Here is a 14,437-nt window from a genome sequence, read left to right on the forward strand (position 1 = left end):
TCCACCCCGTGCTGAAGCAGAACGTCAGGTGAGGGGGCAGTGACTCCTGGGGCCTTGAATTTTGAAGAGGCTCCCTCAATACTGCTCAGTGAGTCTGCTGCACATTTAGACTGGAGGAGCACTGTCTGAGGGGCACCTGGGTGGCTCAGTCGGTGAAGCGACTGCCTTCGGCTCAGGTCATGATGCTGGGGTCGTGGGATCGAGTCCCCAGGTCACGTTCCCTGCTCAGCTGGGAGTCTGCTTCTCCCACTGACCCTCCCCCTTCTCATGCTCTCTCTCAAATAAATCAATAAAATATATTTTTTTTAATTTTTATTTTTTGGATCTTCTTTCTTTCCTTAATTTTATGATGTTAGTCACCATATAATACATCATTAGTTTTTGATGCAGTGAATAAAATCTTTTTTAAAAAAAGAGAGAGGCACTGTTCGAGGGGGAAGAATCAGCCCTTGGACTTCCCGGAAGAAGGCCTGACAGGCCAATGCAGGCCAACAGGGCAGGTTCTGCCTGAAGACCAGGGTAGAGGAAGCCAAAGACTTTGAAACAAATTAATGTTTTGTTTCCAAGGACAGTAACCAGTCACTTTACTCTTAGTCTTATGTTGGAGAAAAAAGGGGAAAAAGTCGTTTTTTTTTTTTTAAATTGTAAGGAATCACTTTAGGGTTTTTGCAGTATATGGATGAGTGTACTGTATAAGTGACCACACACTGAAATTTTAAGGGTTAGTATGGAAAGGAAGTAAAGCTTGTGGGGGAAAAGCCACCAAACTGGAAGAACTTCCTCAACAAAGCAGAGACTGAATGGCAGCACGATGATCTTTCTAGATTATCTTTCTAGTTCTGTCTGAGCTTTGTTTTGCTCCGTTCTGGTGCTCCCATACCCCTCCCTCGCACAGCTGCAGTGGGGTATGGGAGCACCAGAATGTGCTCTGACCCCAAATGGGAAGCAGTGGGGGCACTCCAGAGCAGAGCCCTCAGAAGCAGACAATCTCTTATTTATATCATTTGCTCTTTTCCTCAGTACTGTGAGCAAACATCCATTTTGTTCCATTAGTTTAGGAATTACACTAAAAAATTAAACTATGAAACTATAAAAGGAAACAGTCTAATAAACCAACCCGCTAACTTCCAAAGCCCAAACTTCAACTGCTCTGGGCACCAAATGACTTGTTTTTTTAATCCATTCTGCAATGCGTGCCTCCCTCCCCTCACCCATACCCCTTTTAAACGTGTCTGAAATTGGGATGCATCTGACAATTACTGATGTGAGGCAGTTTAAATGGAAGTATTTTTTTTAAGATTTTATTTATTTATTTGAGAGAGAGAATGAGAGAGAGAGAGAGCACATGAGAGGGGGGAGGGTCAGAGGGAGAAGCAGACTCCCCGCCGAGCAGGGAGCCCGATGCGGGACTCGATCCTGGGACTCCAGGGTCATGACCTGAGCCAAAGGCAGTCGCTTAACCAACTGAGCCAGCCAGGCGCCCCCTGGAAGTATTTTTTTGTAATGATACGTAAACCAATGGTTTCTCTAATAATTACGGAAATTACAGATTTGATAAAATATGACGGATGCTGTCTGAACGCCTTGGGATAGCCAGTAATGAAACATCTCCAGGAATGCATATGGGATTGAATGATCCTTATTTGGCATCAACCCACAGGCCAGTAAGAAAGGCCACCGGCCCTATATATTCTGTAGTTCCACTCTGACGGAGCCAGCCGGGCAGCAGTGTGAGCGAGCCTGTTCCCCGGGGGGCCCATGCTCCCGGTCAGCAGCACCTGAGGGAATCTCTCCTACTAAGTCACGAGGTGAAGCGCCTCTGGGGGTTGGTGCACAACCAGGCAGGCTCACCAACAGGACAGAACACAAAGGACGGCCTTGGGAATTTATTACCTGGTCACTCTCAACCAAGGAATGCAGCTGCGCAGGGCCCGGTGGCCCGTCAGCGATACTCTTCTGGTCCGTTTTACTTGGCAGATTTCTTCTACTCGAAAGCTCTCCAGCAGAAGAGTCTGTCAAACCGTCAAAATCTTTCCCATCGGATACACCCATAAACTCTGTGAAAGAATGGTCCTCAAGGATATTTGTGGTGTGTTCTACGGTCACTTCCCCGGGGTAAAATTCTCTGGCTGGCTGGCCATTTCTGCTGGAGCAGGCATCTTGTTCGGAACAGGAGCCAGTCCTACAGAGGATTTGGGGGTTTTTCTCAGGGATGCTTTGGGGCGATGGGCTCCCTTTGGCTAAGGCACTGTTTTCCTTGAGGGGCACCAAAATTATCTTCTCTTTCCCCATGCCTCTTTCTAGTTCTGTCAACTCTTTGTTTGAGGACGGTCTGAAATCGTGCACAAGTGACGGTCCATAATGCTCACTGGAGTCTGTATCCTTTGTCTGCATGGCTAGCTGGTCTGAGCTGTCACTGGAAGGGACCGCCATGTCAGACAGCGTGGCATTGGAGGCACTGTGGGAAAAGTAGCCGCTGGTAATACTGCTGGTGGTGGGGCTACGGGATACTTCTTTCTCCAAGACCCTTGAGTTCATCAAATCGACTTTAGAAGAAAACCACTCCCTGTTCTCCAAGCTGGCGTTGTAAACACTGAAGTCTGCAAACTCCACAGGTACGTAAGGCTGTGAACTTATCAGCTTCCTGTTAAGAGCTTCCAGATCATTTTCCTCCTCCTCAGAGTCCTGTAGTAATGAAGGAAAAGTCACTCATTAGCTCCTTTCAGCGACTTTATTGTCGAGACAGGTTTCAAATATATTCATATTAAAGGCTTTCACATTCACATGTTTAGTGGGTTTTTCTTTCTTTCTTTCTTTCTTTCTGAGTTTGGTTAAATCTTGTCACCTACGGTGCATACGTTATTCTCAGAGATCTGTGAGCATAAACCCATTATCACCTAATATGGAGGAGATTTATTTCTTCTGTGCTCACTCAGTGCTAATTGGAAATGCTTCCTTCACTGGTTTAAGGGCAGTAGACTTTTAATTAATTTTAATTAATGATTAGTGTTCAGTTGTGATGTTTTCCCTTTTGGAATCAAATGAGGAGAGGGGCAGCTGGAGGCACAGAAAAGCTGTTGCTTCATTTGCCCTTACAATCCTCACTTTGGGAAACCAAGCGCAGGTGAGGAAGGTACTTTGTAGGTTTCTGAGCTATTTTATGGGGGGGGAGAGGGCAGTAAAATCAAGATCTCAACAGTGAAAAGAGCAAAGAACACAATTTCAACACCCGTTCCCAATGTTGTATTAAACATCGTAGGGCTGTAAAATACTAACAGTCTTAAAGTTAACACTTTCTAGGGGTTTGGAGAAGCATTGTTAGAGAATTTGGCCAGAGGTGAGGAAGGTACTGAGCCATCACTGAAAATCTCCTTCGTCAAAGAGCTTTAGAATTCTGTTTGTAAAGACTAGTAAATATGCTGAAGTGGATATTCTCAACACCCCAGTCTGTCCCTGAATGGATGATTCTTCTGTATTTGGTGGAAAACAGTATAAAGCATGTGGATGTTTTATGTTCAAATAAAAATAAATGATAAATGACACCTGGCTGGCTCAGTCAGTAGAGCATGTGGCTTTTGATCTTGGGGTTGTGAGTTCGAGCCCCACACTGGATGTAGAGCTTACTTGAAAAAAAAAATTACTATCTAGCATTTTAATTACTCTCATAAACATCTGAAGACATTGTAAATATTCCTTTCCTCTTACAACAGACTTTCAACGAGTATTCATCAGGCATCCACTATATGCCAGCCATTGTCCTAAGAACTGGGAATACCAGTGTTGAGCAAAAACAGGCACAGTCCCTGCCCTCATGGTGTTATGGCTTTGGGTCCTTGCTCTTAGAACAATCCTGGACCCTGATTCAGTGGATGGAAATTTCTTTTTTTTTTTCAAAGATTTTATTTATTTATTTGACAGAGAGAGACACAGCGAGAGAGGGAACACAAGCAGGGGGAGTGGGAGAGGGAGAAGCAGGCTCCCCGCTGAGCAGGGAGCCCAATGTGGGGCTCGATCCCAGGACCCCGGGATCATGACCTGAGCCGAAGGCAGATGCTTAACGACTGAGCCACCTAAGCGCCTTGGTGGATGGAAATTTCATTCAGTATAATAACAGGGAGACTGTGAAACCTGCAACCAAAACATTAACCTTACTCATTAAAGGATAATTTCAAGAGGTCGAGGAGAGAGAATGGGAAAGAGGAAGCAGACAGAGCATGAGCGAAGGATATGTCAGATGGCAGTTCACAAATGAACATCAATTTCATCTGCTGCATTTTATAGTAATAATTTATTATTTATAATATTATAAATATATTATAGGCACCCCTATAGTAATAATTTCTTTTGCATAAGATGCTAACTACCTAAATCAATACCTTAATGCTCTTCAGTGCTCCTTAGTTTTTAAAATAACGAATATACATTACATAAAAGCATCCGGTGTCTTAATTCCATGGCTATTAATCAAAGGTGACTATCAAATACCAGCGATAAAAAATTCCAGAAATTAGCAAAACAAAATTTTGGCAACTCTAATCTTGCCATCTTATTTTTAGCTACATTCCACATTAGGTAGCACTGTCAAAAGAGAGGGTGGGGAGAATGTTTGGAAAGGAGCAAAGATTGGACAGAATTCAATCAGTAGTTTTTGCCTGTATTTTCTACGTTCTCTACTTGACGGGTTTAGATTCAAAATTGCCTAGTGTCTGCATCTTTATATTTCCTTTTTTTTTCTTTTTAAGTAGGCTCCATGCCCAACATGGGGCTCGAACTCACCACCTGAGATCAAGAGTCAGAGTTGCATGCTCTCCCGACTGAGCCAGCCAGGTGCCCCCCCGCCCCCATATTTCCTTCTGATTTAAGTTGGCAAAGAAATATAATTCCCTAAGCCTAGGAGTCTTTGGTGCAGTTAATTACTGAAAAGTTAGTTGGTGCAAGAAAAACCAAATCTGAATGTGAGACTTAGTAATCTGGGGCTCCTTTTACGCCTGGAGTTATTTCTTCTGAAGACTGAGGAAAGGCCTGTCATCCTAAAATACAACTTTGCTGAATGAAATATTCAACCATGAATTTATTGTGCAGAAACAGGTGCATGCACATTTGTCGCACTCATGAAGATAAAAAAATTATTCCCAAAGGATTAGAATGAGCTTAGGAAAAACTGAAGAGTCTACAAAACCCCCGAGAGATTAAGTTCCAATAGGGATCAGTACACAGCTGTACACCTGGGATGGGAATGGGAGAAGGTGAATGACCCAAAGAGAGAGGCTAGCGGAGTAGGGACAAGTAATTCCAGAAAAAAGAAAACTGAGGAGAGATGAAATGTTTCCCAACAGGTAAACAGACTGAAGGTTTATCAAGTTATTGCCTTCAAGGGGAAAAAGAGAGCACTTAATTGGTTCAAACTGTACCTTAAAGCAATCTGGTTAGATAGACCTTTTACTCCAGAAATATTTATCATTGTATCTGAAAGAAGACTAAACTTAGCACCTTCCTACTATGTCTTAATGACACAAAGAATTAAAACCCTACCTAAAAAGTGAAGCATGGAGTCAAGTTCTCAAGCCCCTCTACAGCTACAGTCTTTATGATTTGGTTTTTGCAATTAAGTTTATGCAACTGGTATTTACCTACAGACAAAACAGCTTGATTTTAAAAAGGGATCAAAACCCCCACGAAAGCAGTGACTCCCTGCAAGGAGTTTCACTTAATTAAAGTCATTTTCACTTCCACTGGGATGGGGTCTGTGTTGTGCCGCAGGAAGATGGTCTCTTTTTGGAAGGACTGTATCAACCTAAGGCCCCCAAACTTCTGTCCGTGGTACTAAGATGCTGGCAGCCCTTTCTAGAAACAATACCAGGGCAATTGAAACTGCACTATTTTGGAGAGCACCTGGAGTCACTGGGGTCAGCCTAATTCTGCTGAGGGATAGGGTCTTTGTTCTTATGCTCTCATTAACTGTGAGACCCTGAGGCAAGCCACTCATCAAGTCCTTTGTTTCTTCTGCAAAATGGAGAAATAAACCATATGCTGTCTATGCAAGACCCAAGGGAGAAGTGATTTCCTTTACACTCTTCTGCTTCATGACTTAAAAAAAAGATGGACTCCAAAGGCATATTGTTGTCTTTATCTTATTCAAACAAGACATGCAGTACATTTGTGTGTCTTCCCGAACTGATGAGACAGCAGACCCTGCTTTAAGAATCAAGGGTAGCTACGTAATACTCTATTTTATGTGAAACTCTGAAAAATGATTTCAACCTCCTTTGATCAGACCAAACCACTTATTCACACTCTTGATTTTTCAAGAATGGAAAAGGAAGGAGAGTGAATGGGGAACAAAGTAATAAAGCAGTTTATGTCCATTTGTAAGAGGAGAAATAAAATGAAAGCTTCCCGAAGAGAACCAGAACCTCAGAGCAAGCAATTAAGACTGTTAAAATCTACCAAAACATCCTGGAAAAGCTGCTATCTGAAATAAATCAAACAGCTCAACAGTTTCAAAGATGAAGAGTATTGAGACAGGTATCTTTCTCTTATTTAAAAAAAATTTTTTTTTAGGTTTTATTTATTTAAGCAATTTCTACACCCAACTTGGGGCTGGAACTCAATGACCCAGAGATCAAGAGTCACATGTTCCTCTGACTGAGCCAGCCAAGCATCCTTCTTTCTCATTTTTTTTTTAATTTTGTTGTTGTTGTTGCTGTTTTGAGCCAGATTTCTAAGGAGAGTAGAGGCAGATCTCTCAAGATTCCAGCAAGGAAGATACCATCAAACCCTGCTCAGCAGACTTCAAGGTGTGTTTGATCACAGAGAACCTAACCACTGCTTAAGAGTTGCTGAGTTATGAGAAGCTGGTTCCATCCTACCCTCCGCTAGCTGAAAGTCCTGAGATGGGTTTTATCTAAAAACATTACAAGGAAAGTAAACGATGAGGCAAACTCTGTCAACAGTAAAGCCATCTGCTGGGGAGACCCAGAAGGACCACCCAGCAGTCTCTCAATAGGATGTTCTACCAAAATGATCAGTAACAGAGGTTTAAATTTAGTAGCCATGCAACATGGTGGCAAGTTCCACGTCAACCAACAGACAGATCCAATCAGCCAGAGAGCCAGAGAGTTTGAAGGGATAACGAACTGGCCACTTGGCCTTTTTTAGCCCACACCGCAGCTTTATTAACTAAGCGGGAGGAGGTCAAGTAAGTGACTGAGCAGTTCATTAGGATCCTGAGATACAGGGGCAGCTGTTGACGTTCACCATGTTCTGCAGTAGGACGACGATGGGGACTTGGGACAGAGCAGCCAGGAGAACACAGAGGCGATGGTGGGGAGAGGGACAGAGGTGCAGGGGAAATGGTGTCTTTTCTTCTGTCCTCAGTGGACAGGAGTAATGAGAAGGTCATTCCTGAAGATCCGCTAGCATTCCATGCATGCAGACGGGTGGCCGACTGCACCTCCAGGTTAACTTCTGGTTAGGATCACGAAGTGTGCATCAGCAGCGCGTTTTAGAGCCGTTAGAGGACCTCACACCAATGAGTCCTTGGACTGGGTCAGCCATGCTGCGACCGGGAGAGGAAATGTCCCGTGCGCCGCCCACAGATCAGACTGCACACAGACGTGAACACCAAGCAGCTCCGACTCGCTCGGAGCTGCTTCACTGTTTCAAAGCCCAGGAAGCCACAGGAAAGTGAAAGCTGAGACACAAAATAAGACAACTCTTTCCAGGCCCAAGAATACAGTTTGTTTTTTTGTTTTTTTTTTAACTGAGGTATCACTGATAATCCAAAGTGCCTGGTATACAGCGTCTTAAAAACTACATTCAAATCTATAATTTGAAAACCAAGCGCTGGGGACTGACTGTTTTACAGGCAAAGTTTCCACCTACCTGTGGATGAAGTACAGATAAGTCGTGCCCAAAGCAACACTGACACCAGCAGGCTTGGGACCTATTTTGCCAGCAAATGAGAATGGGCTACCTGAGATGCCGAGCGGGCAGCGGGGGCACCGAGGGCTCGTAGCGGGGCTACAAGCTACAGAATAAGCTGGGCAAGGGCATCAGGCAACGCGGAAGGAGCTTTCAAACACACCCACGGCTAAGTGCATGATTACTCACTCCAAGTAAGTGCAACTCCTCTAGGTAGATTAACTTCAGAATCTGGGCAATATGCATCGGCACATTAGAAAGATTCACAATCAGTGATGGTGATCTCATGGTTACACTTTTTAAAGACCAGAACCTGTTAAGAGTGCCCTTTCCCCCTTTTCTAAGCAAGTTGCTACTGAGCAAAAAGATAAATAAAACTGAATGAACACTTAGAAAAAAACCACAGGTCATGGCCACATTCATGCAAGATTGCATTACCGGTGATCACATTAAAAAAAAAAAAGAAAAGCAAAGCAAAAAGACCCAGTACATTCTCTTCATGTCTCCTACAGGATTTGGATGATCGTCTGTGAAGGGGCCTTAAACCCACCACCAGGCAAGACGACAGAAATAGTTCCAGAACTTACAATCTTCTTCTCGTGCTTGCTATTGTGCTCTACTGGCACGCTGCCGCCCTCGCGTCCAGAGGGCACAGTGCAGCCCGGGTTATGTGCCTGAGGTGAAGGCATGCTCTGCAAAGGTTAAGACACACAGATGCATCACATACAGAAGACGCCGACAGCCGAAATACACAGTAAGTACGTGCCAGTTAGAAAAGCAACGCGGACACTTCTAATCCCGTGTGAGGAGTGCAACCTGGCAGGCTGCAGTTAAACCACCGATGGACTCCGACGACACTACGCACACCCCACGGCAAATCGCATCCTTGGTTTTATCAACATAAAAATAAGTAAACAAATAAATAAATAGAGCCTGTCATGTTTTCCAAACACCCAAGGAACGGCTCCTTCTCACTTGGAAGAGCCGTAAACGCACAGAAAGGAACATCAAGAGCACCACGCAAGAAATCCCGCCATGACCCTGTGTGCCCCACACACGTCCACAGGCACGGTTACTGCCCCCCACGCAACACGATTCTGCTCTACTTTCCACGGTAGAGACGTGCAGCACTTACCTCCTGGCTGAGGAGCGGCCTCGCTTCAAGGGCTATCCTTTTCTTATGTTCCTCCTTTACAGGCATTAAGGGTTTGAAAAACTTTGGTGGCTGGGGAGAGAATGCTTTAAAAGGACTGACTGTTAAGGCGTGGGGGTTCTCTGATGGACAACCTGGGGAAGACAAACAGGCACGGATTGACGGGCACACTGGAAGCACGGTCATCACCTAGCCACGGGAATATCTGGTTCGACAAAGAAATTACCAGGCTAATATTTGGCTAAAGACTAAAACCGGTGTGGGCAAGAGTGGAGATGTAGCTACCAAGTCCCAAAGAGTCAGCATCGAAGAAAGCAGAAACTGAATTTTCCACCTTCTTTTCAAGATCCCCCTGAAGCGCTGCCTATTAGACTGATTTCAACTCATGCTGATTTTCCGTTACTCTGAAATTCCAGAGTCTATTAGCCTTCCGTGCCTTTAGGCACATTTTCATTGCAATATCTTATTTTCTATGTATCTCATTCCACAGTTCGATTTCAGGATCTAGAATGGCACCTTACTGTATCTTTCACTGCCTACAGCAAGTAGAGGCTCAATAAATATTCAAGGAATGGATGCTGTATACATTTTTTTGCAAGCCCTGTTTTTCCTCAGGCCACCTTCTCCGTATGACTAAGGAAGAACAATTCTGCTTTCCTGCTCTGACTCATTTCTTACTTTTGGGGAGTCTCTTTCCCTCCTTCTGCATTTTCTTCCCAATTCACTGCTACAATGTCATTTAGTAGGCAAAATATACGGTGTAAGGTAACAGAACTGATTCACATTTTCAAAGAATGCTATTCCTCTCAGGGCACTGGGAGATTATACAGTTAGGTAATAATGCTGTCGCTGATCAAACTCATTTCTGGTACCATTTTTGAAACTGCTTTAGGAATCGAAAAATTCTCATAAAAACTCTTTTGAGTACAAAAAAGCATTACACAGGTAGATATTCTTTTGGTAAAAAATGAAGTCTAACCACAACATAATAAGATTTGTGTCTCAAAAGGGACTTCAATTTCAGGAAATGATGTGGGAAAAATGATTTGAAAATTCTGAAGTGCTACACAAAAAGCCTATTATTATTATCTGGATGATATACCGGATCCAAAAGCAAAAATAAATCAAGTAATGACATGTTCTCTTCAAGAAGACAGTTTAGAATCATCCAGCACATTAGAATTTCACATTCCTATCTTATTAAATGCCACCTACAAAAGAACTCCCCCCCCCCGATGCTTTTCCTAAGAAATTATAAAGAAAGAACACAGAAAAACAATCTCACCACTACTTTCTTTACTCCTTCGAGGCGAATCCCTGGGTAACGTTCCGTAACAGGCTATATCCTGGTAACTGGAGCAATAGTCGGACATGTCTAATTGGTTCTCTAGCCAACCCTACAAGGGAAAGATACGGGTTAGCTGTAATTAAGTCCCTTTAAAATGAGAAGTGAAGCCCAGATTTGAGTTTTTTCCTATTTTTTAATGGCAGTATGTGCTCTTATTTTTATTATAAAGTATTTCAAACATACAGAAAAGTATGAATGGCTGAATAATATGACAAATACTGTCATACCCAGGGTAGAGCTAGAGTTTTAATGTTAATAATCCTATCATATTTGTCCAAGATTTAATAAAATCATAACAAATGGAGTGAAATCCCCTGAATCCCTAAGGTCCCATCCATTTTCCTCCCTCCCCTGCAAAGGGAGCCACCTTGATAAATCTGGTATGTATCAGGGTGACTGCATAATTTAGAGACCACAGTGAAACACTTTTTGGAGTGAACGGGTTCCATTAATAATTTTGCCTGGGTAGCAGGCATACACTAGGACTGCCCCGGGCAAACCAGACCTGGGATTTAAAAGGATCAAACTGGCATAAGATATTGGTACACTAAGGAAAGAAAACTCCATTTGTGTATCATATAAGCTTATTTAATCTTAAGCAACTTCTCAGGAGTTGGCTGCCTAAAAGACTAGATTTTAACCTTCTTGATGACATAATCCATGTTTCTACTCTTTGAATCACTCAGTCCCTCACATAATAACATAAATATAATATATGCTCCAAGCAATATTTGCTGAGAAAGGTCATGTTGCAAAATACCCTTAATTTTAAATACCTAATTTGCCTAGTTGAATTAATTTTGATTTTGCGATGGTAAATATAACACTTTTTTTCCTTTTTTGTTTGTTTTTATTAAATTCACATATACCGTGTTATTGGTTTCAGAGGAACAGGTTTGTGATTCATCAGTCTTATATAACACTCAGTGCTCATTACAACACATACCCTCCTTCATGTCCATCACTCAGTTACCCCATCCCCCATCCCCCTCCCCTCCAGCAACCTGCAGTTGATACAATATGTTATTAAATCATTGAGTTAGACCCATAAACACACAGATGTTCAATTCGGTGTAGTACTATGCTGGTATGGAAAATATGCTAGGTACAATGTTAACACTGAGTGCATAGCAATTTCACATCAAGTATTTGAGCCTGGAAATGGACTCGTGGAGACAATGATCAGCATAAGATTAAGATGGGAAGTCCTGAGATTTTAAAAACACCAAGATACCCTAACTTTTCAGGCTTCGACTCTGCTAGTAACCTAGCCATGCCCACACCACAGGTGCACACCTTATCATCTTCATCAAAGCCAGAAAGGTCTGGTCGACTGGAGGAGACCTGTAAGAGAGCCATGGTTTTATCAATGTGGCTTATGTATTTAACATAAATTACACAGAAATACAGAAATGTAATGTCACATTTACAGTTGAAGCCTGTATGATAGTCTCAACTCCCTCTTCTTTCTACAATCCTCAGGAATAACAACCACACTAAATTTGGGGTTGATTATTTCCATACAGGCTTTGTATAGTTCTTATATTCATAAAATTGGTTTATATATAAAAATACATGCACATACTATATATAAATATATATAATGTATATGCACATGTAATATATATTTGGTGTATTTTTATAATTAAAGTAAGTGGTATCTCACCATACATGGTCTTTTTCATTAGTTTCATAATTTATTTGTTCTATTCTAGATGGTATCTAAGCTGCTTCTAATTTTTCTCTATTACAAACTCTGATAAAATAAATTATTATTATTGTCCCTAAGTACCACTCTAGCTGTATCCCACAATGATTGACTTGTATACCATTTCAACATTATTTAGTTCTAAATCCATCCTATGTTTTTTATTCTAAGTTTATTTATTTATTAATTTAAGTAATCTCTATATCCGACATGGGGCTCGAACTCACCACCCCAAGACTGAGGATTGCATGCTCTACTGACTGAGTCAGCCAGCCAGGAGCCTCCTCCTGCGTTTCTATTAGGAGCTCTAGAGGGTATGTGAAGGCCTGGAATCTCTGGGCTGTAGATTAACGCATATGCACCTTCAACTCTGCTCTTCCATAGCAATTCTGGGGTTAGTTTATGAAATCCTACAAGAAATTATGTTGGGAATTTATAGATTAGTTTAAGGAGATGTGCCAATTTTTTGGATACTGCGTGTTCCCATCAATGAGCACAGTCTCTCTTTCTGTGAGTTTAGGCTTTATTTATGGTGATAGCTGTATTCAGATTTGGTTTCTGTAGTAAGAAAATTCCATTTTGTTGAAGCTTGTTTTACATTTACTGCTATAACATTATTCATAGTTTGCTCTTACACTGTCTAAATCTTTGTCCTCTCTGTAGTGATATGTCCCTTTTTATTGTCAATAATATTGGAATTAATATCCCAATATTTTCTCTCCTTCCCCAGTTAATCTTAACTAGAAGTCACTCTATTTGACCAGTCTTTTCAAAAAGCCCACTTTTCAGCTTTGTTGATTCTCTTGTTGGTCTTCTATTTCATACATCTCTGTTTTAATCTTCATACACCTTCTTTGAATTTATTATAATTCTGCTCTAGTATTATTACCTTTAACATTTTTTTATTCATTTTGTTTTTTTGATTTAAAAATCTTTTATCCATAAATACTTCTCTGTGAATCTCTAAAAAATACATTATTCCTCCTCCCTTTAAAAAAACCATAACCATAGGGGTCCTGCCTGGCTCAGCTGGAGGAGCGGGCAACTCTTGACTCATGAGTTCAAGCCCCATGTTGGATGTAGAGATTACTTAAAAAAATAAATCTTAAAACAAAAACAAAAGTAGAATATCATTACCACATTGTAAAAAATTAAATAATTCCTAGATAGTAACCGATATCGCCCAGTGCTCATATGTCTCAGACACACTGTCAGTTAATTCTGAATCAGGATCACAATAGTTCACACGTTTCCTTTTTCTACATCATTTGTTCCTATAAAGTTTCCCTTTGCTAATGGAGTCCCTTTGGTATCACTTAACATTCTCTTTTGTCCCCCATAAATACCAGCAGTCAGATTCAGAGTCTTGATCAGATGTAGGTTCATTTTCTAGGGGGCTAAGGGTGGAGAGAGAATACTCCTTTAGAATCTGTCTTTACCTTTTAGCACAGATGTTTCCCTCCATGTTTTTTACTCTTCTTTTTAATACAAGAGCCACACATCCCTAAGAGTCGCTCTTGTTCTTTCATTTTTCTCTACTGTCTAGTATTCAGTGGTAGAAACGGAAAAATAGGGACTCAGAGCCTAGTTTCCCTCTAAGTACTTCACCTGCATCCCACAAGTACTGATGTGTGTACCAGTTTCTATTTTTCAATTTACACTGTATGAGTCTCTTATTATCAGTTTCTAAATAATCGCACTGTGGTCAGAAGTAACCTGTATGTACACCACTATAGGGATGTGCTGGGATCAGCTCTGTAGCCTGCTCTAAGACAACTTTTATACATGTTCACCATGTTTTTAATCATTTCCTGGCAATTCTGGAGAGGAGCAAGGTAATGATATTGTGCCCTTCCTTGGGAGGATCTTTTATTCTGCTGCTTCTGGAGAAGAGACTGCTTTGAAATTGTCCGTGCACTAGTTTGTCCCGTGACCGTGTCCCCTCCACTAAGCAGTTCCTGTCAATTGGATTTTCTAGATGAACTGGTTAAGAATGAGAATCGAATGGTCAATGGAGAGACCACAGACCGTGGGGGGGTGGACACGGAGGTACCCAGCGCCCTACCACACTGATGGGCAGCACAGGAAAATCCACCCAGGCGACGAGGACAGAGCAGCACCCTCCAGGTGCTATAGCTACCACCCTTAAACCAACTACATTCAATTTAGGTCTCAAGAGACGCCTTTCAAGGACATAACTTTCTGAAGAGAAATCCAAAAGATTCCACTAAAGGCGCGGGCATGGGATTCTAACTGCACTCTCCGGTGTGTTTCCCTGGGAGAGCGGAGAGGCTTGGCTGTACGG

General features: G+C 41.9%; 1 protein-coding gene across 6 annotated transcripts in view; it reads right to left on the reverse strand.

The window, feature by feature from the left end:
- The window catches only part of KIF13A (kinesin family member 13A), a 205,226-nt gene that overhangs the window by 3,354 nt on the left and 187,435 nt on the right, over window positions 1-14,437 (reverse strand). For 3 of the 6 annotated variants that reach the window (XM_073877616.1, XM_073877615.1, XM_073877619.1), the window contains 5 exons: window positions 11,721-11,768; window positions 10,362-10,473; window positions 9,059-9,210; window positions 8,511-8,615; window positions 1,894-2,685 (listed from right to left, as the gene is read on the reverse strand). In XM_073877616.1, the coding sequence (XP_073733717.1) occupies window positions 1,894-2,685; window positions 8,511-8,615; window positions 9,059-9,210; window positions 10,362-10,473; window positions 11,721-11,768 (1,209 nt within the window). The remainder of the gene's footprint in view (window positions 1-1,893; window positions 2,686-8,510; window positions 8,616-9,058; window positions 9,211-10,361; window positions 10,474-11,720; window positions 11,769-14,437) is intronic. The other 3 variants (XM_073877621.1, XM_073877620.1, XM_073877617.1) reach the window with 2 other exon arrangements.

The sequence above is a fragment of the Callorhinus ursinus genome, unplaced genomic scaffold, assembly GCF_003265705.2.
Source record: "Callorhinus ursinus isolate GAN/ISIS: 27379988/994484 unplaced genomic scaffold, GSC_fseal_2.0 scaffold26, whole genome shotgun sequence".
Taxonomy (NCBI): Eukaryota; Metazoa; Chordata; class Mammalia; order Carnivora; family Otariidae; genus Callorhinus; species Callorhinus ursinus.